The sequence below is a fragment of the Mastomys coucha genome, unplaced genomic scaffold (genome assembly GCF_008632895.1).
Source record: "Mastomys coucha isolate ucsf_1 unplaced genomic scaffold, UCSF_Mcou_1 pScaffold21, whole genome shotgun sequence".
Classification (NCBI taxonomy): domain Eukaryota; kingdom Metazoa; phylum Chordata; class Mammalia; order Rodentia; family Muridae; genus Mastomys; species Mastomys coucha.
Window position 1 is genome coordinate 36783701 of NW_022196904.1, and position 24202 is coordinate 36807902.

At 46.1% G+C, this 24202-nt stretch overlaps 1 protein-coding gene, 1 non-coding gene and 1 pseudogene across 4 annotated transcripts in view; 1 reads left to right on the top strand and 2 right to left on the bottom strand.

Annotated features, from left to right (window-relative positions):
- The window catches only part of Slc6a16 (solute carrier family 6 member 16), a 28272-nt gene extending 4323 nt beyond the window's left edge, over positions 1-23949 (top strand). For 2 of the 3 annotated variants that reach the window (XM_031386574.1, XM_031386575.1), the window contains exons 3-15: positions 7772-7833; positions 9380-9870; positions 10254-10411; positions 10592-10718; positions 10863-11038; positions 11219-11329; positions 11479-11720; positions 19223-19406; positions 19624-19825; positions 19949-20108; positions 22498-22557; positions 23053-23215; positions 23390-23949. In XM_031386574.1, the coding sequence (XP_031242434.1) occupies positions 7826-7833; positions 9380-9870; positions 10254-10411; positions 10592-10718; positions 10863-11038; positions 11219-11329; positions 11479-11720; positions 19223-19406; positions 19624-19825; positions 19949-20108; positions 22498-22557; positions 23053-23215; positions 23390-23620 (2313 nt within the window). In that variant the 5' untranslated portion in view covers positions 7772-7825 and the 3' untranslated portion in view covers positions 23621-23949. The remainder of the gene's footprint in view (positions 1-7771; positions 7834-9379; positions 9871-10253; positions 10412-10591; positions 10719-10862; positions 11039-11218; positions 11330-11478; positions 11721-19222; positions 19407-19623; positions 19826-19948; positions 20109-22497; positions 22558-23052; positions 23216-23389) is intronic. The other variant, XM_031386576.1, reaches the window with a different exon arrangement.
- On the bottom strand, positions 5898-6001 carry LOC116104239. Its single transcript, XR_004123761.1, has one exon. It is a non-coding gene; the product is annotated as a U6 spliceosomal RNA (small nuclear RNA).
- On the bottom strand, positions 15255-15496 carry LOC116102186 (annotated as a pseudogene).
- Positions 23950-24202: the final 253 nt, after the last annotated feature.

Consider the following 24202-nt stretch of genomic DNA (forward strand, 5'->3'; position numbering starts at 1 on the left):
CTTTATAATGTAGGCACTTAGTGATCTGAATTTTCCTCTTAGCACTGCTTTCATTGTGTCCCATAAGTTTGGGTATGCTGCATATTCATTTTCATTGAACTGTAGGAAGTCTTTAATTTCTTTCTTTCTTTGACCCAGTTTTCATTCAGTAGAGAGTTGTTCAGTTTCCATTAGTTCTTAGGCTTTCTGTTGTTTCTGTTGTTGCTGAAGTCCAGTTTTAGTCCATGATGGTCTGATAGGATGCAGGGGGTTATTTCAGTTTTCTTGCATCTTTTGGTACTTGCTTTGTGACCTACTTACTATATGACCAGTTTTGGAGAATGTTCTGTGAGGTGCTAGGAAAGTGTCTCTTCTTTTGTGTTTGGGTGAAATGTTTTATGTACATCTGTTAGGTCTATTTGGTTCATAATGTCTGTTAGTTCCACTATTTCGGTTTAGTTTGTGGGTGGGTGACCTGCCCATTGGGTATTGAAGTCTTCCAGTATCTTTGTGTGAGGATGAGTGTATAGACTATGCTGTGGCAGTGTTTCTTTTACAAACATGGGGCATAGGTGCTAAGAGTCGAAGCATCATCTTGATGATTTCCCTTTTGAGGGACGCGCCTTCCCTGTTTCTTTTGCTTAACTTTGGTTTGGCGTATATCTTGTTAGATGTTAGGATGGCTACCCCAGCTTGTCTCTTAGGCTCATTTGCTTGGATAATCTTTTTCCAACCTTTCACTCTGAAGTGGTGTCTCTTTGATCCTGAGGGTGTGTGTGTGTTTCTTGTATGCAGCAGAAGGATGAATTCTGTTTTCACATCTGTGATCTGTGTCTTTTTATTGGGAATTGAATTCATTGATATTGAGAAATATCAATGACCAATGATTGAATAAGTCCTTATTTCTTGTCGGTGTTGGTGGTGGTAGTGTGTGTGTTTCCTTTTTGCCTTGCAGGTGTGAGGCCATTTCCTGTCTTTTCGTGGATGTAGTTAATCTCTTTTAGTTGGAGTTTTCCTTCTAGGACCTTCTGTAGGGCTGGATGTGTAGATAGATAGTGTTTAAATTTGACTTTGTCATGAAATGTCTTGTTTTCTTTATCTATGGTGACTGAAAGTTTTGTTGGGTATAGTCATCTGGGCCAGCATTTGTGGTCTGCTGGACATCTCTCCTGGCCCTCTGGCTTATAGAGTCTCCATAGAGAAGCCAGGTGTAATTCTGACAGGTCTGCCTTTATATATTACCTGCTCTTTTTCCCTTGCAGCTTTTAATATTCTTTCTTTGTTCTATATGTTTAGTGTTTTGATTATTGTGTGCCAAGGTGGCTTTCTTTTCTGATAATCTTGTAACCACTTGTGCTTTTCTAAGCCCTCTCCAGTTCATGAATAATATACAGAGACTTAATTATTTATGATGCTTATGGCTTTAGCTTGCTCCCCAACCAGCCCTTACCTTATATTAACCCATTTATATTATTCTATGTCTGCCACATGACTTCTTAGTAACCTCTCCTCTGAGTCTGGGTGATAAACCTTTCCATGCCTGGCTCTTTCTTAGAGTCCCTCAATCAGCCAGATGTCCCCCCTTCTAGTCTACCATAGGCCATAGGTTTTTTATTTTGACTAGTCAGAAGGTGCCGTAGGCAAGCAAGGAACAAAAGAGACACATCTTCACACAATGTACAAAAACATCACTCCAACACAGTCTATATGGTGTTCCGTATGCTTCTTGTACCTTTATAGACATCACCTTCCCTACTTACGTTAGGAAAAATTTCCCCTATGATTTTGTTGAAAATATTTTCTGGGCCTTTGAGTTGGGATGATTCTTCTTCCCCTCCCCCTTCTCCTTCTTTTCAGTCTTTTCATAGTGTTCCAGATTTCCTGGGTGTTTTGTATAGTGAGAATTCTGGATTTTTGGTTCTTTAAAAAAAAAAAAAACCCACCACAAATGCTATAGCATACGTTCTCCTTGTAATTGCAGGTGTGGAGATGCAGGGCTGCCTTGCGTCGGCTGACTGTGATTAGCCCTGTGCTCTAGCAGAAGCATGGTTTTGCCAGCTGCAGATAAACTCTGTGATTGTGTGATGTTGGAATTCTGGGAGCATTTCAGAGGGTGGGAGGTTGGTTGTGGTTTATTATTAGCTGTGCTCAAGAAACAGGAAATAAATTGATCCAGAGACCTCTATCTCCCCTCTCCCCTTCTCTCCTATCTTGTGATGGGGGTGAGACTGGGGGGATAAAGGGTGGGGAAAAGAAAGCCAAAAGAGAAGCTACAGGTCTGTGTCAGGGATTTTTTAGATTTAACATTTTATTTGACGAATGTATCTATCACATTGGCAATGCCCGAAGTTCTCTCTTCCATCTCGTGTATCCTATAGTGATGCTGTGTCTGTTGTTCCTGTTCTCTTCCCCAGATCGCTCACTTCCAGAGCTCCCCCAGTTCGTGCTTTCTGTATTGCTTCCCTTTCATTTTTGTGCCTTGAACAGTTTTGTTTCCTTCAACCATCTGATTCTTCTTGGCTTGCTTGCTTTCTCTCTCTCTCTCTCTCTCTCTCTCTCTCTCTCTCTCTCACTCACTCTCTTGCCGCAGGCCGGCTGATCTGGGCCTCCGTCAACCCTCGGGAGAAACGGGGTCCTAGTCAGGTCGACAAGGTGTAGGCGAAGAAATGATGGCAGAGATGACACATGAAGTACAGGATCTGAATGTATTTCTTAAAAATGGCATCAGACTTTTACAGTCATTGCAAAAGAGAGATGGTAAATCTGGCAGCTCAGCAGTTAAGGTACATCTGAGGCCATCTAAAACATACTGGGTCTAAAGCAGCAGCTATCTCTTCTGAACTGGTGCTGCATCCCCCGGGCCCAAGTGCTCTTGGCCCAGGGCACTGCAGATTGCATGAATCTGAGTCCTAGCCCATCTAAGTTCTCGTTCTAGTCTGAGCGCTAGTGCAAGTCCTGCATGCGAGTTGAGTCCTCCTGCACCAAGTGAAAAGCAGGCTTAAGTAGCATACAGAAAGCAGGGCAGATGACAAGAGTCACGTAGGCAGGTCAGTGATCTTACTGACCAAGATCACGTATCCAGTTGTGAAGTGGGCAGAAGAGCAATGGTGCCCATCCCTGCTGGGGCTAATTTGGTATTCCTATACTAATTCTCTGGTTCTGCTGGAGGCAATGACTAAGAGGTTCTGACCTAACACTTCTAGCTAATGTCCTTGAGTGGAAGCCCTTCGATTACTCTCTAGTATGGAAAGCAGTTCTAACTATTGTGAACTATCTATTGCCCTAAGGAATGTGCTTGACCTCTGTTGCTAGCTCTGGCAAGGCAGATTCCTTGAGAGAAATTCCAAGCTATGGACAGCTTGGTATTAAACTAGGATAGTTGGAAACATTGTGCTGGCCAGGAAACAATGCCCAATCTTAGCCATTTACGAATCATTTCTTGGGGTACCTTTATGCCTAATTATGAGGGCGTGTTGATGATTGGAAAGACTATTCTGGAACACGTCTGAGTAAGGAGATACCAGTGACTGTCTGAATATTCAGGAGGCACAGAACTCCTTTTGGATCCTCATTGCCTCTTATCCTTAATCAGGATTTTACCCACCGATATTTTGGATGTGACTAGAGTAGACGAGTGTGCGTGGCACTCTCTCTTTCTTTCATTTCCTCCATTTTTTTGTTTGTCCTTTCCACAAATTTTTTCAAGACAAGGTTTCTCTGTGTAGCCTTGGTTGTGTTGGAACTATCTCTGTCGATCAGGCTGGCCTCAAACTCAGAGATCTGCCTGCCTCTGACTCCTAAGTGCTGGGCCCAAAGGTTTGTGCCACTATACCACCTAGTTTTCCTCAATTTCTTTAAGGGATATATTAATTTCCTTTCATTAAGTTGGTTTTTTTCTTGTGCTTCAGGTGCTGATTTCTGAGTTTATATTGTTGCATGGGTGTTTTGTTCTTTAGTTATTGTTTTGACTAGTCTTCTGGCTGGTGTAGCCTGTGGTTGAGCAGGGGGTCACTGCCTGAGTTGGGGACTGGAAAACAGTGATGAAGAGGGAGGAAGAATTGGGAATAGGGTTGGGGGGGCGTTACTGAGGAAGTGGACGAAGGTTCTAGGGTGGGTGGCTTACCTGGAGTTCTGATTTTTTGTTTGTTTGTTTTTGTTTTATTGTTTTTTGAGACCAAATTTCTCTGTGTAAAAGTCCTGGCTGTCCTGGGCTGCTCTGTGGGCCAGGCTGGTCTTTGTTGTCATTTTTTTGGCTACTTTATTAGATTCTTGTACCTCTACCTTCAGCTGCAGTGTGGGAAGCAGCCTCCTCCTCTTTTTCCTCTTCCTCCTCTTCGTCCTCCTCCTCTCCTTCTTCCTCCTCCTTCTTCAGAGCCTCCCCCACACCCCGAATAGGGCTCTGGCATTTATTCCCTCTTCAGAGTCCCCAGAATTCCAAATGTAAAATCTCTGCAGCTGGCAAAAAAATCATACTCCTCCTAGAGCATGAGATAATTCTAGTTAATGGCTGTGGACAAACTGAAACAGCCCCATATCCACACCTAGGATTAAAACTAAAACATATTCACATAACTGGGCTTTTAAAAAAAGCAAAAATCTCACTCTAGGTCTTGAACTCAGAGACCTGCCTGCCTCTGCATCCTGAGGGCTGAGATTAAAAGCCACGATACCAGGCCTACAATAGATACTTTTAAAAAAGAATGTATGATTTTTACTTTTGTGTTGATAATATTAGACTCAACTGCTTTTTGTGATTTTAGTCTTGTTTGCTTGTTATTTTTAAGCATATTTTTATGTGCATGTGTATTTCTGGAGGCCAGGAGAGGGTGTATGATCCTTTGGAACTAGAGTTCCAGGCATGATGTGCCAGTTAGTGTGGGTGCTGGGCACTGAGCTCAGGCCCTCTGCCAGAGCGCCAAGGAAACAATCTTCCCCAGCCCTTTTCTGATTCTTACATTAATTCTGAGGAAGGGTCTCACTTTGGAGCTCACACTGGGCTGGAATTCACATCGACCTTTCTCCTTCAGCTTCCTGTGTGTTGGGATTACAGGCATGACCCACTATGCACAGTTCCCTTTCAGTCTTTTGACACCATTTTCTTATGGATATTTGTACCAACTATTTTATCTCATTTAAAACATATTTTGTCTTTAATATTTTAAATTGTAAAAATAGAATATGTGCCCATAAGAACAGAACAGCTTTAAATGAATAATTATAAACCACCCATCTGTATACATTAACCCATATTCTATTACTATAACAAAATATCCAAAGCCCTGGACTAAGTAAAGAAAAGAGGTCTACTTAGCCTGTACTTAGTATTGAGGATTTAACAGTATGATGTCAACATCTGTATTGCTCTCGTGAGGCTTGCAATCTGGATGACATCAAGATGGGAGCAGGAGGAAGAGGAAGAGGAAGAAGTCACATAGTAAAACAAATCCAGAAAGACTCAGTAGTCAGGCTTACTCAGCATTACATGGTAATGCTCACAGGTGTGGTTGTACAGATGTGTAAGGACAGCACACAGGAAGTGCAGGCAGGAGAATCAGTTCAAGGTTATCCTTGGCTACAGAACTAGTTAGAGATCAGCGATCCATGTGACATGAGGATTAATTTTTTCTGAAGGTAATGGTTTCAGAGACATAATATTTGTTCTTGCATTTCTGGGAGTCAAACCTGAGCCTTGGACTTGCTGGGCAAGATTTATTGCCCTGATATATACCTCTAGCCCTTGACCTAATTACTTTTTTTTTTTTTAAAGATTCATTTATTTATTTTATATACACTACAGCTGTCTTCAGACACACCAGAAGAGGGCATCGGATCCCACTACAGATGGTTGTGAGCCACCATGTGGTTGCTGGGAATTGATCTCAGGACCTCTGGAAGAGCAGTCAGTGCTTTTTTTTTTTTTTTAAATGAAGCACTTCACGAATTTGCATGTCATCCTTGCCAGCGGCCATGCTAATCTTTTCTGAATTGTGCCAATTTTAGTATGTGTGCATCTTTCCAGCCCCTTGACCAATTACTTTGCACCAGCTGCCATCTCCTAAAGGTTCTTCCACCTCTTAGATTCTCCTCATGGAGTCCACACTTCTAACAAAGGAGTCCTTTGGGGACAATTTGTAGTTCCAGGGAAGGGTTAATGCCAATCTGATATAAATCCCAACAGGATCTTTATTCTATTCGGGCTAGCTCAAGGTGGAGGTGGGGGGTGAGTAGAGGGTGGGGGGGCAGTGCACCACCCCGCACCACCATCACACAGAATGGTTTTGGTGGTAGGGGAACCCCAAATTATCTATCAGGGCAAGGCTTTATAGTAAGCAGCAAACGGGAGAGGGGTGCAGGTGGGGGGCAGGGGTGATGATAAGTGTGCAAGCATCCACTGTGGCCTTTAACATAATTGGCTGGTGCTGGGAGTCATATCATAAATTTAATTTCTACTCCCCTCTGCATTGGTGGTTGTTAGACAGAGAGTGGGCTTATAACCTGGACGTGCAGGTTTGTTGGGGGAGTAACCTGAAGCTGCTGGCCTGAGGGTGTGACCTGGAGACACTAGTCTTGTTAGGGATTAGTCTAGAGACTGCAGCTAGGCTTGGGTTTTGTTGGGGGGTAACTTGGAAACTAATGTTAGGCACCAGCTTGTTAGTTTACCTTAGTTCAAACTTAGATCAGGTTCTCTAAAATGGAGTCTGAATTTAAAAGATTTGGGCTCTCAAATCCACATTCAAACAGTAGTAGTACGGTACAACTCTAATCCAGTCAAGAAATAGAACATTACTAGTCAGGTTTGGCGGTCCAGTCCTGTAATCCCAGGCCTTAGGTGGCTGAGGCAGTAGGATTGCTACAAGTTTTAGGGCAGCTCACCACTCAGGCAATTCTGAGCTACAATGGGAAGCCTGATCTTAAAAAAAAAAATCAAGACAGACTGCTACAAAGAAAAAGATTACACATACATACATACATACATACATACATACATACATACATACATACATATGCCACAGCAAAATATGAAGATCAGGGGACAATTCACAAGAGTCAGTTCTCTCCTTCCACCATGTGAATCTTAGGGATTGAACTCAGGTCCTCAGAACTGGCATCACACACCTTTGCCTACTGAGTCATCCCGTCAGCCCTGCTTCATCGTTTGAAACAGTTGTATAAACCAGCTGTTTTATAAAAACATTCCTAACTTGGGGGTTATCTGATTTCCCTCACAGCTACATTCTGGTTCTTTATTTTTGGTGTTGTGGTTTTTGTGTGTCGAGTCAAGAGAGCACAACCTCACTGGTTGGGTTGCTTAGTGTAGCAGAGCACAGTGTTCTAGCTTGGGGGTTATCTTGTAGTACTACTGTCCAGGTATTCTACCTTTGTCAAACTTTTGGCCATCTTGTATTAGCAACCGTAGATGATTTTATATGTGTGTGTGTGTGAGTTCATGCGTGTGTGTTTATGCATGTGTGCGTGCGTGTGTGTAGGCCAGAGGATCACCTCCTATGTGTTTCCTCAGTTGTCCACCCTGTCTCATGAGACAGTGTTTCCATTGGCATAGAGCTGGCCAGTTAGGCAAGGCTGGCTTATCTCTCCCTATGTCTAGTCCTGGGATTACATGCATGCCACCATGGCCAGCCTTCATGTGCATCTAGAATTGGACTCACATCCTGGGGTTGTGTGGCAAGCCTTTTACCAGCTGAGCATCTCCAGCTCAGTAATTCCTATTCAAGTCCGTCATTCTCTCCCTTCTTTGTCTCTCTCACAAATCTTTCTTTTTTTTCCTTTTCAGTACACTCCTTGCCCTCTGTCCTGTGGAACATTTGAAGAGCAAACAAAGGTCAAAATGTCGAGGTGCTGGACCATCCTCTGGCTGGGAAGTTGGGTGGGGACTGGGGGTAGATCAGGAGGCAGAGACGACGGAGAATCAGGAATCCAGAAGACCATGAAGAAGAGCAAAGTGGGTAGATGGAGAGGGATGGGGGGCAGCTGCTGTCTGAAACAGGAGCAAGTCTGAGCTGAGGTGGAGTGCTGGCAAATGGAAACCTTGTGAGGTAAAGTAGGGTTTTCTAAGCCTTTCTTTGAGTGGCAGAGGCAGGATCATCCTGAGCTCCAGGCCAGCCTGGGCTGTATAGTAAGTCCCTTCTCAAAACAGCAAACAAAATCCCACTGCAAAAAGAGCCAGACTGATATTGATATTCTCTCTGTCTCTCTCTCTCTCACACACACACACACCTTTCTCTCACACACACTCCCTCCTTCTCTCCTCCCTCCCCCCTCTCTCATACACTCACACACATATACTCCTCCTCTTTCTTTCCTCTCTCTCCCTCTCTCACTTATACACTCTTCTTCTTCTTCTTCTTCTTCTTCTTCTTCTTCTTCTTCTTCTTCTTCTTCTTCTTCTTCTTCTTCTTCTTCTTCTTCTTCTTCTTCCTCTTCTTCTTCCTCCTCTTTCTCCTCTTCCTCCTCCTCTTCTTCCTCCTCCTCCTCTTCCTTCTTCCTCTCTCTCTCTCTCTCTCTCTCTCTCTCTCTCTCTCTCTCTCTCTGCCCTTCTCCCCCTCCCTCCCTGCTTCTTATCCTGCCTCTTTCTGTTATGGCAGTCCTCCTGCCCTAGCAGCTTGACAACTGAGATTGGTAGTAGAAGCTCGTGAACTCCGGAGGGCATCTATCTCTGTTTCCAGAAATTCTTAATGCAGTTCCCACCTTCCTGCCTATTAACTTTAGCTACCCAGACCCCTGTCCCTTGTGCTAAAACATCCTGAAGGAGTAAAAGCATCATGGAAGAAACATGTGGGTGGTATGAATTCTCTGTATGTGGCAAGTGTGTTGTGGATGGGTATGATGCATATGTGTACATGTGATACATGTGTATGTGTGGGTGCACTAAGTCATTCATGTCTATGGTGTATGTAGGTGCTATATGTGTATATGTGGTAGACATGTATGTGGTGCTTGTGTATATGATATTTATCAGTGTGGTATGAGTGTGGTATGTGGTACATGTGTATATGTGTTGGTATGTATTTGTGGTGCATGTGAAGGTGATGATACATATCATGCCTGGGTAGTGTATATGCTGTGTGTGTGTGTGTGTGTGTGTGTGTGTGTGATACATGTGGTGCCTGTGTGTAGTATATGTAAATGTGGTACATGTGTGTGTGGTACATGATATCTTTATGTGATATGCATGGCACATACTTGTGTGGTATAAGTATGGTACTTACATATATGGTATGTATATGATGTCTATGGTGTATGTGTTTTGAATGCCAGTAAGTGGAATGTGTAGAAATGGTATTCTCCTTTAAGATAGTTTGAATCTCAGTGCGTCCTTTAGTAAACCTGAGGATAATTTCCTTATTAGATTTCACCTGAAATCATGACTTTTGATTTTAAGGTCCACTAAGGAAGGTGAAGATGCACATTCCTTTACCAAACCGAGAGCTTCTCCATCGGATGTATGTCCGGCTTCAGAGTCCTGTGTGGAAAAGAATACATCCATGGATACAAAACTTTCTGATACGGATTCAAACTTTGGGGCATGGGAAAGTGATTTAGTGACCTGGTCTCAATCAGCCTACATTGTACAGGACCAAGTTTCAGAGACCCGGATGGCAAAGGCTCAGGCTTGGGAGATCCTTGCTTTGGAGGCTCAGGCAAGAATTGCCTTACAATCCAAGCCCAGTATCACAGAATTACCAGTGGTGATGACCGTGAAACAGGAATCCTCACAGTTGGTGAACAGGATGAATACGGAAGACAGTAAGAACTTCCCTCCCCGGCCATTCTGGTCCAGCAAGACTGAGTACATCCTGGCCATCATGGGCTACTTGATGATGCCATCTGGACTCTTGTGCTTTGTCTCATACTGGGTTCATAAAGGAAACTGTAAGTCTGGGAACCAGGACACATGGACCCAAAAAGGACACCAGGAGTGAAACTGGTCCTGGCTTCCAATGCTGATGTCTCTGAGATGCTAGAGCAGGATAGAAAACAAGTGTCTGAGTGCCCAGGGTCAGGGGAAGTGGAGGTGCAGGGCTTTGAGCATAACTCAGTGGGTTGGCCAGGCAGACTGTTGGTGGGGAAAGGGGACCAGGCATCTGAGACTCCTAGAAGTAAGGAGGTTGGCCAGTGATGGATGTGGGGCAGTCAAGCCTCAAGCCTGTGGCTTGAGGGAGGCTGCCGTTGGTGAGCAGTCTTCCTAGGTGCATAAAGAAGTACAGGCATTATGAACCCAAGGCTCTCAGAACCCTTCTGCCTTCTCTCCGCAGGCAGCTTCTTTATAGCGTACATCTTAATGCTGTTGGGCATTGGGATTCCTCTCCTCTTCCTGGAGATGGCCATTGGTCAGAGGGCACAGCAGGGCAGTGTGAACCTGTGGAAGAACCTGAGCCCCTGGTTTGGTGGAGTGGGATACAGCATGGTTATGGTGAGAAACCCCAGGCTTCACAGGCCTGCCCCACAGCTGCTCGTCTCCCTCCTCTATGGAGAAAATCCCATGACTGTCCTGGTGTGGACCATGCTCCTTTAGCCCCTCCATCCTTTGTCAGCCCCTTCTCTCTCCCTGCCCCTGGTCTTCCTTCCCAGACCCCTCTCCCCTGGTCTGCAGGTGTGCTTCATCAGAAACACCTACCTGAATGTGTACAATTCCTGGATCCTCTTCTACATGAGCCACATATTCTACTTTGTTGTCCCATGGGACCAGTGTCCCTTACAAAGGAATTCCAGTAACTTTGGTGAGGAAAAAGAAGTGGAGAAATGAAGGAGCTTGGGAAGAGGAGGAAAGAGCAAGGAGGGGCATGAAGAGAAAGACAGGAGGGAGGCAGGGAAATGGGGGGTTGCCGCATCTAGCAGGCCTGTCCAAAGCCATGTTCCCCCAGATCCTGAATGTGAACAGGCAACATCCTACACATACTTTTGGTACCGGCAGACCTTGAAAGCCTCAGACAGAATTGAGGATGGAGGGCAACCGTCCTTCAGCCTGGGCATATTTCTCTTTCTGGCCTGGTGTCTCATTTGTGCTTTCATGGTCAATGGGATCAAGTCCATTGGGAAGGTGAGCTGCACTTGGCCCTTGTCAGTCTTAAGTGCTACGACCTCCATTCTCCCTCCTGGCCAGTTATCTCCAAAAGCTTCTTGCCTGGCTGATAACTCTTCTGAGTCCTCCTTCAACCCCTTAGCCCTACAAAGCTGAGTCTCTTGACAAGCAGCTGATGTGCTTGCCCTCTCCACACAGGTCCTGTGTGTCTTGATGCTGGTTCCCTATTTCATCATCATCTGCTTCCTCATCCGGACTCTGACAATGAGCGACACAGAATATGGACTTAAACACCTGCTGATCGTCAAGGTGAGGTTCTTCCTCGCTTCTCTGAGCTCTGGGACTAGCACAGCTGCCTGCTGTTTGTTGTCTCCTGTACCTCCTCCTTTCTCTTCTCTCTTAGAGTTGTCCTTTCCCAAATCTTGATGTCCCTGTTGTACCTGTCTTCTCCTTTTTAGGTGGCAAGCATCTCTGACTTAACCATGTGGTGCCAAGCAGGGATCCGGGTCTTGTTTGATATCGGCCTGGGCTTTGGCCCCATTGTCTCCTTTTCCTCACACACGCCTGACTTCAACAACTGTCTGGCCGATGCCTTCTTTATGGCTCTGTTCAAGATAATCACCTTGTTGATCACCACGCCCTTCCTCCTCTCCATCCTGGGCTTCTGGGCCACTACAACCACACATCGCTGCTGTAAGAAGTAAGGCCAGTCCCTGGAAGGTCCAGCCAGAGCAGCTTCACAACTCATTCACACACCTTACTCTCAGGGACACTACAAGCTCTGCTCCTTCTTAGCTGAGAACAGAGCCCCTTTCTAACATTAGAAAGCTCCAGAGAAGCCAGGCGGTGGTGGCGCACACCTTTAATCCCAGCACTTGGGAGGCAGAAGTAGGCAGATTTCTGAGTTCGAGGCCAGCCTGCTCTACAGAGTGAGTTCCAGGACAGCCAGGGCTACACAGAGAAACCTTGTCTTGAAAAACCAAAAAAAAAAAAAAGGGAGGGGGTGATGGGCTAACAGATGCTAAGAGTGGCAGGAATACAAAGGTTACCCCAACATAGAGAACAGAATCTGAGGCCACAACACATAGAGCCAACATGGAGGTCCATTTCCTGCACAGTCCCTTAGCTGTGTGTTTTAAAACACAGAAGTGTCTGCCCCTCTGGGGCAGAGACATGAGGAGTCGCTCCTAGCTGCAGCTGTCCATCAGCTCTGCTTCTTGTTTTGGCCTTACTGACACATTCTAAACCTGTGTGCTAATGCAGTAGAGAGTGATAGATGTGTACGTTACACGTTGGTAAAATCATTGGTCACACTTTCACCTCACACATTATTATTTCTTTGTGGTGAAATCAAAGTCTCTCAAGTTGTTTTGCCTTTTGAGACAGGGTCTCACTATGTAGGCCTGGAATGCCCTATATAGCCCAGGCTGACATTGAACTTCTGATCCTCATCCCTCTGACTCCTCAAAGCTTGGTTTATAGCTGTGTGCCATCATTCCCAGCTCTTGTAGTTACTTTTTTTTTTTTTTTTAAAGATTTATTTACTTCATGTATATGAGTACACTGTAGCTGTCCTCAAACACACCAGAAGAGGGCATCAGATTCAATTAACAGATGGCTGTAAGCCACCATGTGGTTGCTGGGACTTGAACTCAGGACCTCTGGAAGAGCAGTCGGTGCTCTTAACCCCTAAGCTATCTCTCCAGCCCCAGTTACTTTTGTTTTTTAAAGATTTATTTATTAATATGCATATGAGTGTTTTGCCTGCATAGATGTATGTACACCATGTGCGTGACTGGAGCTTATAGAGGTCAAGAGAGGGGGTGTCAGATCCTCTGAAAGGAGTCACCAATGGCTTGATGCTACTATGTGTGTGCTGGGAGCTAAACCTGGGTCCTCTAAAAGAATAGCAACTGCTCTGAATGGCTGATGCATGTCTCTGGCCTCCTTGTTTTTAAATATGTATTATACTATGGTTAGCTATAGACACCCTACTGTGGAGAGAGCACCAATTTCTTCCTGCTCTTCTGCGGTCGTGGCAGTTGTCTCTGTTTGTAAAGTGCCCTCAGCTCACCACAGAAGCTTAGACTGGACTCTCAGTGTGCTTCTCGATTTTACTGCTCTTTTCAGTCTCGAAGGGAGAAGAATTGAAGAAGCCAGGCCTTAAGCCAGCTCTTCACAAGCTTCTGATAACTGACAAAGTGAGCTGAGAGAGTCAGAGAGGCAAGCCTGAGTTGAATTTCTCCATAGTATTCGCACTCTCCACAAATGACCGTCATTTTCTCCTAGAAGCTAGTGTGTGACTCTTCCTGGGCGACAGGGAAGTGACAATAGTCCAAAGGAGGGTGGTGTCACCTTCAGGCCAGCTGGTGAGCCAGTGACTTAGCAGAGCTACCCCCAGGAGCAGGGTGAGAGATTACCTGAGGAAATGGCTGACTTAAAGGCAGCACTGTAACTGTGTGCCCACCATACACAGGTGACACATTATGGGAGCTGCCTATGGGAGCTCCCTGAACCCCTTGCTGGCAGTTGTTGGAAGCCTCTTTTCCCCACAGCAGGTGTCTCTGTGTCTATAACCTTGGGGAAGGGGCCTTGTGTATCTTGTAACTTTATGAGCTCCTGGTGCCTCCTGAGTTTGGTTAGGTCCCTGAGTCCTACGATTCCCCCCTCAGTTCTGGAGGGGTAATTTCAGCTCAGGCTTATAGAAATTAGCCCCATAATAACCTGGGCACATATATCACCCAGTTCTGCATGGCAGATGCTGCTCTCCCTCATAAAGCAGAGACTGGTTCCAGAGCCCTATCAGATACTGCAGTCTGAAGCTGCCCCACTTTCTGTGTGATGTACTATTGCACTTGTGTTCCTACCAGGTCTTCCTGTAGACTGAAATCACCCAGGATAGTACAGCCCTGAACGGCATCCCTGCTGGGACTAAATTTAACTTTGAGCTGTTTAGGGAATAAAAGTTTTGATTTGCTTCAGGGCACTCTTCTCTTTGTAGCCCCGGCTGGCTCGGCTCACATCTGTCTTCCTGTCTAAGCCTGCCATCTGTTAGATATATAGGTGTGTGCCCTCATACCCAGCTCTGTCAGGAATGTTCTGTACTTGTTTGGTGCAGAATGCAGTCACTGGGGATCTAGTCACACAGGCACATCAGCGATAGCCAGAGCCTATAGCTATGCAGGGCAGATCAAGCCTTAGAAGTGTTGTTGGGCAGGGTCTGCTCAGTGCTCGATTGTTCCAGTGGTTTTATCAGAATTACCTTCCCAGAATGAAGTGTAAGATTTCCATCTCTTTGTTTTGCACAGCAGTTTACTAGCTGTGGCTGGACCTCTTAATTTTGCAAGTCTGAGAAGCATATAATAGAATATTTGTGTTATTGGTTTAGCTCTTTGATTATTGTTGTAGTATGTGTTTGGTGTAGGGGTGGGGATGTCATGGTTGAGGATGGAGGATGACTTTGTGGTGTCAGTTATCCCCTTTTAACTTCAGGGCTCCAGGGACCATCACAAGGCTTGTGTGGCAAATCCTTTATCCACTGAGCCAGCTAGTAATGCAAATAGGGTCTCTCTATGTAGTCCTGGATGTCCTAGAAATTGTTTTGTAGACCAGGCTGGCCTTGAACTCGGAGATCTGCCTGCTTCTACCTCCCGAGTGCTGGGATCAAAGGTGTGTGCCACCACTGTAGGCCCTTGTGTATGTGTATATTTTTAAAGGCCCTTTTATGACATATTACATACATATAAAAAGACACGTGAAACCAAATGTTCAATGTAAAGCTCTGTGAGGTAAACAGCACCCACATGAAAAACTGTCCCCCCAGAAAATGTTCTGTATAGTTTGTTTGCTTCTTTCTTCCCAAGAGTGTGCATGCCAGTGGAAGCCAGAAGAGGATGCCGACTGGCTCCACAGAGCCCTGAGACAGGCTTTCTCCCTAAACTAGAAGCTCTCCATTTTGGCTAAACTGACTGTCTAGCAAGTTCTAGGGACCTAGTTGTCTACCTTCTGGTGCTGGGATTACAGGAATGTGTGTCTGAACAGTATTCCTGGGTGCTGGGGTTGAGACTTGAGGTCCTCCTGCTTACAGAGCAGGTGCTCCCACCCATAGGCCATCTCTCCAGACACTTTGCATTTTCTCACTGTAATGTTTGCACTGGGCTTTCTGCCCTCTTTACTAGTCCACTTTAGCCACAGTTGGTTTTTATTTTTATTTTTTTCAGTCTTTCATGTGATTTTATTTTCTAACTTCAACCATAATAATATGATATACAAATTTTGTCTTAACTGGCGGGTCTGTAAGCACAGGCTTCTCCATCCCACTTATGGCAAGGCAAATGCTGCTTCTTGAATTGGCCCCACTATGGATCCTCTGCTCATCCAACCCAAGTCACCCCCTTGTCTGGCTTTATCTTCGTTATATTGTGTGGCCACTTCACTGAATCTCATTTCAGACTTTAACTTCTCCATGGCTTCCATGACTTTCCCATGTTTTCAACATAGAATGTGTCTGACCTTTACTGCATTGCCACCATCTTTAGGACCCTGAGACTTCTTGTCAGCACTGTCACTCCCAGAGGCCACACATCCTTTCTTTAAAACATCTTGGTTCCTTTTTTTTTTTTTTTTTTCTCTGTGTAGCCCTGGCTGTCCTGGAACTCAGTCTTGAAAAACAAAGAACCAAAACCAAAACCAAAACCCATCTTGGTTCCTTGGGCCTCTGGGGTATCACTCCACTCCACTCCTTTATCTGTCTCTTCTCTGTGTTCCTTTTCCTCCTTTTTCAGAACCACTTTTCCCCTTCAGCAGCATCTCTTAAGCTTGCAGTTGAACTCTCCAGCCCACAGTTGGTTTTTAATGTGTATGGTTTTGCCTGCATGGATGTCTATGTGCCACCTCCATTTCTGATACCTTTGGAGGCAACAGATCTCCTGGAACCATCTCTCTAACCCCCGTGGTCTTTATCTTCCCATCACCTTTAGACTGTTTTTCTCCTTTGTTTGATAATTTTGTTAATTGTTTGTTTCATTGACTTTTGCTGTTGTTTTTAACATTCTCTCCTGCCGGGGACTGTGGAGGCTAGAGAGACTACTCAGTAACTAAGAGCGTGTGCGGCTACCTGTGCAGAAGACCCAGGCTGGATTCCCAGTACTCGAGTCTGGCTGCTCACAAGGCCTGCCACTCCAGCTCTAGATCTGACCCGCTCTGGATTTTCTGGGCACCTGCACTCACATACACGGTCCCTCACATATGATTTAAAAAATAATAAAAATAAATGTCTCTTTTTTGAGTCAAGTGGTCCTGCTTGGCTATGTAGACCTGGCTTGCCTCAAACTTACAAAAAATCTCCTGCCTCTGCCTCTGGCCACACACACTGCAGTGGTTGGAGCTGAACCCAAGGCCTTGTGTGTGAAATGCAAGTACCCTGCACTGAGATGCATTCTGGCCCCTTTAAAGTTATATTTATTTTTAGTTTTTAAGATGCTTTTATTTTATTTTATGTGCATGAGTGTTTTGCTTGCATGTAGAACTGTGCATGTCTGGTGCCTATAAGGGCCAGAGAGGGTGTCAGAGTCTCTGGAACTGGAGTACAGGTAGTTGAGAGCTGCCATGTGGGCCCTGGGACCTGAAGTTGGGTCTTCTGGAAGAGCAGCCAGTGCTCTTAACTACTGAGCCATCTCTCTAGTCCTCTTTTGAAATATTGATTGATTTGTTGGCTGGTTGGTTGGTTTTTCTAAAACAGGGTCTTACCATGTAGTCCTGGCTGTCCTAGAATTTACTATATAGACAGGAACTCACTATGTAGACCAGGCTGGGCTCAAACTCATAGAGATCCACCTGCCATTGCCTGTTAAGTGCTGAAATTAGAGGAGTCCATCACCACCTCTCTCCCTCCGTCCTCCCTGTCCCTCCCTTCTTCCTTCTCTTTCTCCCTCTCCTTCTCCCCCTCCCTCCTTCCTTCTCTCTCCTTCTCCCTCTCCCCCCACCTCTTCCAGTCAAGGTTTTTCTGTGTTGCCATGGCTATCCTGGAAAATACTCTGTAGTCCAGGCTGGCCTTGAACCCTGAGATCCACCTGCTTCTGCCTTGCAAGTAGGGATTAAAAGTGTGCCCCCCCCCCGGCTTCTTTACTTATATTAAATTGAGAATACCCTTTGTGAGTACGCTGTGTTTGCATGATTTTTACCGCCCCTCCCCTGCCTCTCTCTCTCTGTGTCCCTGAAAACAAGCAACAGACACTGGTTCTACAGATTGGCTGCCTGTGGCTCTTCATCTAGGAGTGTGCCTGTGAACTCTCCTCCATTCATGTTGATATATCTACTGGTGCAGTCTTTGAAAGTCTTGTGCAGGCAGCCATATTGTTGAGAGTTCATGGGTGCAACATCCCTATCCTGTCAAGACACTGTAACACAGAAGTCATCCTGGTCTACTAGGCTCTCAAAATCTCTCCACCCTACTGTTTCCTGAGCCTTAAGGATAGTTGTGTCTCACTAAGTTTCCCTGGCCTTGAAGTTGTGATCTTCCTGACTTGAACTCTTCAAGATCTGAGATTCTAGGCCTACAGCACTAGAGTTGGCTTAGTTATGAAGATCTTTAACAGCCTAGGATTGAGGTGAGTTCCTCTGGACAAGAGCTTTGGAAAGTGACTTCTTGGAACTAGAGTCTTGGTCTTGGGGATAATCAGAGTCAAAACTTGGACTTGAGGTTATAGCTGAGGCTACCCTGTGGGTACAGACCATTAGTAACTTCAAATTTCCTCTTGTTCTGTCATTTGCTAAACACCTATGTGCTCATTCCCTGCTGCTCAGAAGGACTGGCAGCAAGCTTCTGCCTTACTGTGCTACTGAAGAAATGGCCTTCTCACTTCACGTGCTGATTTTAAGATGGGAATTTCTGCCAGGCATGGCAGCACCCTTTTAATCCCAGCAGAGGCAGGGCCAGGGGTAGGGGCAGAGGGGAAGAGGGGCAGAGACAGGTCTCTGTGAATTTGAGGCCTGTCTGGTCTACATAGTGAGCTCAGGAAGAGATACCATATCTTAAAAAACAAAACAAAACAAAAACCCAAAAACAAAAGACAAAAGGGGGGGTGATTTTGGCTCCTATACCACCATTTATTTACATATTTTAATTAACTAATGTTTCACATTCATTTCTTCAGTGTGTAAGTAGATGTCCAGGAGCTGGAGCCACAGGCAGCCCTGAACCTTCTCACATGGATGCTGGGACTCAGACCTGTGTCCTCTGGAGGAGCAGCACTTGTCTGTGTTAGTGTCTGAACAATCTCTCCAGCCTATTGTTAACAGTTTTATTCTTTTAAAAAATTTTAAAAGAATTATTTATTTTATGCATATAAGTACACTGTTGCCATCTTTAGACACACCAGAAGAGGGCATCAAATCCCATGGTTGTGAGCCATCATGTGGCTGGGAATTGAACTCAGGACCTCTGGAAGACCAGTGCTCTTAAACTGCTGAGCCATCTCTCAAGCCCAATAGTTTTTTTTTCTTTTTTTCTTTTTTTGGTTTTTTGAGACAGGGTTTCTCTGTATAGCTCTGGCTGTCCTGGAACTCACTCTGTAGACCAGGCTGGCCTCTAACTCAGAGATCCGCCTGCCTCTGCCTTCCAAGTGCTGGGATTAAAGGCATGCACCACCACTGCCCGGCTCAGTTTATTTTCATAAGAAGATTAAAGATATGTTTTAGTTTAACTTATTCACAATGAGATTAGTCCAAATGTATAAGTGGCTTGTTCCCAGAATAGCATCTATTTTACATTGTAGGATATGGTCAGTCTATAATTGCACTCACAAGGCTTGCAAAGTTCTCAGCAAGGCTCTGGTCAGGAGTGAGGTAACAGTTCTTTTACATGGCACAAGTTGGGAGTGTCACACACTTCAGAGTCCTGGGAAGCTGTTCCAGCTCTCTGTAGTATGGAGCTTAAAAGGTCACCTTTCCCCTACCAGTCTCAGAAAAGGTCACGAAGACCAAGACCACAGAGTCCCCAGAAAGCATGGAGAGAAGACCTATCTCAGGTTCCCCAGGGACATGCATTCTTGATGGTCCTGAGAATGGGCATGCTTGAGGTTCCACCGCAGGCTTCCCTTTGCCCAGGTCACTAATGCTGGGCTCGAGGTGGCTCTCCTAGATAAGATGAACAAGGAAAGAACAGTGCCAAAGCCTGACCATTCTGACTCACTTCATCCTCAGGAACAAAGAGAAACTTATAATGCTGATCACCCAGGGGATTCTGCCTCCTGAGGTGCAGCCCCCTGACCTGAAGGGCAACCCGACCTCCAGCTATAATTTCTGGCTCAATAGCCTCCCTCCACCTTTGAGGAGTGCTGTCCTCAGCATGGTGCCTGAGTGCAACTTCCAGAAGCAGTTTCTGAAGGTCAGTGAAGATGGCTCAGAGCAAACAAAATGCTGGAAAGCATGCTCTGCACCACAGAGAGTTCAGCTTTCATTAATTCCAAAAAGAAATGTGATGCATAGTCCTGGTAATTCAGGAAATGCCACTCACAGAACACCTCCTGTGGACTGCAGGGGCGGGGTCCTATCAGGTCTGCTCTCCTCTTGGAAAAGTGCACTTTACTCCTCTGTGCATGCAGATTGAGGATACCCCTCGCTTCCTGTTCCTGATCTTCACTGAGGCCATGTCACTAATACCTGGGTCTGGCTTCTGGACCGTCCTCTTCTTCCTGTTGCTGCTGGGTCTGGGGTTGTGTGCCAATCTCATGTTCATGCTGGGAATCATTTTGACACTCCAGGACACCTTCCCCTTCTGCAGGAGACAGCCGAGGTTGTTCACAGGTATTTCCACCTACAGACCAGCTCCCCCACAGCATTATCACCAGCCCTGACCTGTGATCTCCCCTTAGCCCCATCATCTGCCAGACCTCTAAGATCCTGACACAAACCTAATGCTTCCTCCAGTGTGTGTTTCCATGACGATGTTCCTGTGCGGCCTCATCTTCACCCAACCTTCAGGCATCTACTACTTTTCCCTGCTGAGTGAATACTGGGTAGCAGTGCCCATCATCAGCATCATCATATGTGAAACCCTTGCTGTAGCCTGGGCCTATGGGGCCAAGAGGTGAAAAGCCAGGCCAGGGCCCTAGAGCATGGATCTTTGGGGAGGATTGATGGTTTTCCTGTTGTTTCTAATCTCAAACTAGAGTGGCATGAGGGCCCTTAACTACAAGGGCTCTGAGAAATGTTTTTTTGTCATACTTCGGTGTGTTTCATGCACTTTATGACCTGCTAGTGAACAGGGATACTACATAAACCAAAGGTTCAGGAGCCCACATGCTAGTGGCATTGACTGATAGCAGCAACATTGACAGACACACAAACCATAAATTACAAGTAAGGAGAGGAGGAGGAGGCTCAGCTGGTAAGGGCCTTGCTCTGCAAGCATGCAGGTCTGAGCTCTACCTTCAGAATGCACATAGATGGTCATGGTGGCACTATTCTAGCCCCTTGTCCTAGCAACCAGGACACCTTCCCCTTCTGCAGAAGACAGCCAAGGATGCTAACAGGTACTCTCACCTACCGCCTTCCCCTTCCCCGCCTCCCCCCTTGCTGTTTCAACACCAGCCTCAGCCTATGATCTCCCCTCAGCCCCTTTGTCTGCCAGACCTCTAGGATCCTGACACATATATGCATGTGTGTGAGCTTATGTGTGGGTGTTTCTGCTTCTGTGTACACCAGAAGAGATGGGAGGTGCAAACAAGAGGATCCCAGGCCCCTGATAGACAGGGGGTACAGCTTCAAGTTCAGTGAGAGACCTTGTCTCAGGAAAGTCAGGAAGCCACTTGCCACCCAGCTCTAGCTTCTACATCCATGTGCAGGCACGAAGAGGTCAAAGGCTCCATTGGTTCAGTGTGGGTGTGTGTGGATCGGACACAGTGGTAAGGAAGAACTCCTTAAGGGAGAAGCCGTGCTTTATGTGTAAGTGCTGTGCATGCATGTGTACATATGTGAGTATGTCTGTGTAAGCTTGCCTGCCTCTGAGTACCCCAGAGGAGATATCCTGCTGGAAGCTGTTGAGGAACAAGGAATCCAGGGAAGCTGGAATAGAATTAGGAGATTTGAGGACAGAAGATGGGGCCTTGTAAACCATGATGTGACCTGGCTTTGTGTGCAGTGTGTATAAAAAAAACACTGGATGGTTTCTAGTAAGGAGCACCATTGTTGGATTTAAAAATTTTTTTTTATTTTTGGAGATAGGGTCTCTCTATATATCCCTGGCTATCCTAGAACTTGCTATATAGATCTCACATAGGAATCAACCTGCCTCTGCCTCACAAATGCTACGATTAAAGGCATGTGCCGCCAAAAAAAAAAATTGTTTTTTTTTTTTTTTTAAAAGAAGGCACCTCTGGTGGCTTTGTGCAGGAAAACAAATCAGAACCAAGGAGGAGACTTGGGGGCTGTATAAAATTTAAAACAAGAGCTGGCAGTGTCTTTGGCTAATGTGACAAAGGCATGGTGGGAGAATGGACTGATCTGGGAACTGGAATGGGACGGAGCAGGCTCAGCATCCAGTGAGGTCTAGGCCAGAGTCTAACAGATTCTGTCTCCAAAAAGAAGCAATGATAGGACACACAGTGGTGTAGGTCCAAAGCAGAAGGTGCTGAGGACCTCAGAGTCCTCAGAGTCCATATATGTAGGTTCAATGTAGCTGTCTTCAGACACACCAGAAGAGGGCATCAGATCCCATTACTGAGGACCTCTGGGAAGAGCAGTCAGTGCTTTTAACTGCTGAGCCATCTCTCCAGCCCATCACCTAGCATTTTAAAAATTATTATTTTATGTGTATGAATGCTTTGCTGCATGCATGTATGTCTGTGCACCACATGTGTGCCTGATGTTCATGGAGGCCAGAAGAGGGAATCAGATTCCCTAGAACTGGAGTTACAGATAGTTGCAGGCTACCATGTGGGTGCTAGGAATCAAACCTGGGTCCTCAGCAAGAGAAGCAAGTGCTCTTCATTGAGCCATCTCTCCTGCCCCATATTTTCTTACGTTTACTTTGTGTGGCTGAGTGTACGTGTATGGGCATGTGTGTGACACAGTGCATGTGCGGAGGTCTGAGGACAGCTTGTAGGAGTTGGTTCTCTCCTCTTAGCATGATGGTCCCAGGGACTGAACTCAGGTTAGCAGGCTTGGCAGCAAATGCCTTTCCCTGCTGAGCCATCTCAATGGTTATTAGCAAACATATGAGACTCAAGTGTGGCCGTATAAGTGCTTGTGTGATGCGCATGTAGGGTCTCTCATTGAACCTGGAGCTCACCAGCTAGACTGGTTGGCTAGCAAGCCTCAGAGACCCTTGTGTCTCCACCTCCGCAGTGCTGGGGATGCAGGTGCACATCATTGTTCCTGGCTTTTTTGTATATATTGAAGCCATCTCCCTAGTGCTGGGAAATCCTTTTGGTTCTGGGATGGACCCATCATCATATTGAACTGCTCTCAAAGCACAGGGTCTATAGGAGAAGAGCATGTGCAGACAGAACAGTGGGTATCCGAAGTCTACAGTGGAGGTAAGTGGAGACACTGAGGGTGAGGATAGAAATGTCAGACAGGCAGGAGTACCGAGGATGGCATTCTGAAGCAAAGTCTGGACAGAGAGATAGAGAAGAGAAGAGGACCTAGGAACCTGGCTGGCATCCTAGGTCAAAGGGCCTTGGGGGTGGGGTGTGTGTGTGTAAAAATTTGAGACCACGTGGCTGAAAGAACCCAAAGATTGAGTTCCTGAGGGCCGAGTGCTATCTGGGATCTGTTTGCTTGGCTTACGTGGCTCAGTGTTGGGTACCTAGCACCCAGATGGGTCTTTGCCACATCACAGATGTCATCCCAGGATGGATGAGAGGAGTGTGGGACCCATGGTTGGTGTTGGTTAGCAGGGGAATGGAAGACAGAGTAGACAAGGCAAGAGCAGGAGGGCTGACATAAAGCAGACCCGAGCTACCATCGCCTAACCTCCCTTCCGAGGTGGGGAGGCCGGACTGGCTGCCACATTCTATGTCCCTCAACAGGTTCCTTGCAGACATGACAGCTCTGCTGAACAGCTCCATTTTCCCTGGCTGTGACTGGCTGTGGCGCTATGTGTCTCCAGTGGTGTTGCTAGGCCTATTAACGTCCATCCTTGTACAGCTCGTCAAGGGGCCCCTTGTCTACATGGCCTGGGACTCAAGCACTGTGAGTGTCCCTTCTCAGATCCTGGGGCTCCTCCCAGTCCCCTGTGAGCTGAGGACCTGGCCATTGGCTCTGATCATTGAAAACTCATCAGCTTCCCCTCCCTCTTCCCAACCACTCTTCTTCTTCCTCTGGGAACTTCCCTGTGTTAAACTGTGTTTCTCTATCTCTCCATAGTCAAAAGAGGTGTCTCGTGTTTTCCCAAAGTGGTCCTTGATCCTGATTGCTGGGCTATCTGTCTTTGTCCTCATGCCCATCCCTGCATACTTTGCATACTGCCTCACTCTGGGGATTCCCTTCAGATCTACATCATCCAGTAAGCTACCACAGGATACCGTAACAGGCCAGCTACAGACTACAAAAGAAGCTTCAAAGGATATTCTACAAGGCTACAAAACAAAGTCTTAATGAGCCTGTCAGCAGAGCCCCCATCTTCCCTCATCAGGCCAGACATCTTACATCTCTTATACCAGACCAAAGAGGCAGCTTTGAACAGCAGCTTAAAGTGATCACCAGCCTGGATGCCCAGGGCCAAAGAGCTGTGGGGGCTGCTGACTTTGCAGCACACTCCTGGCTGGGCTCTTCCATTGCCATACAGTGCCTCCCCAGACACTTGCATGTGAGTGTTCAGTGCACCCAAGTGGTCCTGCCAGCCCTGCTCCTGATCTGTGGATCTCCTGCAGGGTGAAGTGAAGCACGGGGCTGCTGGCCAATAAATCAGTCACTGCAGCTCCAGACTGCATATGAGGCTTTCTTCTGTAGATGTCTCAGGCAGATGGCCTTCACAATGCTGCCATTTGTTTTTTAGAGCCACATATCTAGCCCTGTGTTCCCAGTGCCCCACCAATTCAGATGCTCAGTCAGCTCCCAAACCTTGTCCAGAGCATGCTCCTCAGCCAAGAGGACCTGAAAATGGCTTCAACAAAATGGGAAAGGTAGTATCGTACTTGCTGCTAAGAATAGTAATCCCATCACAGGTCATAGTCTTTT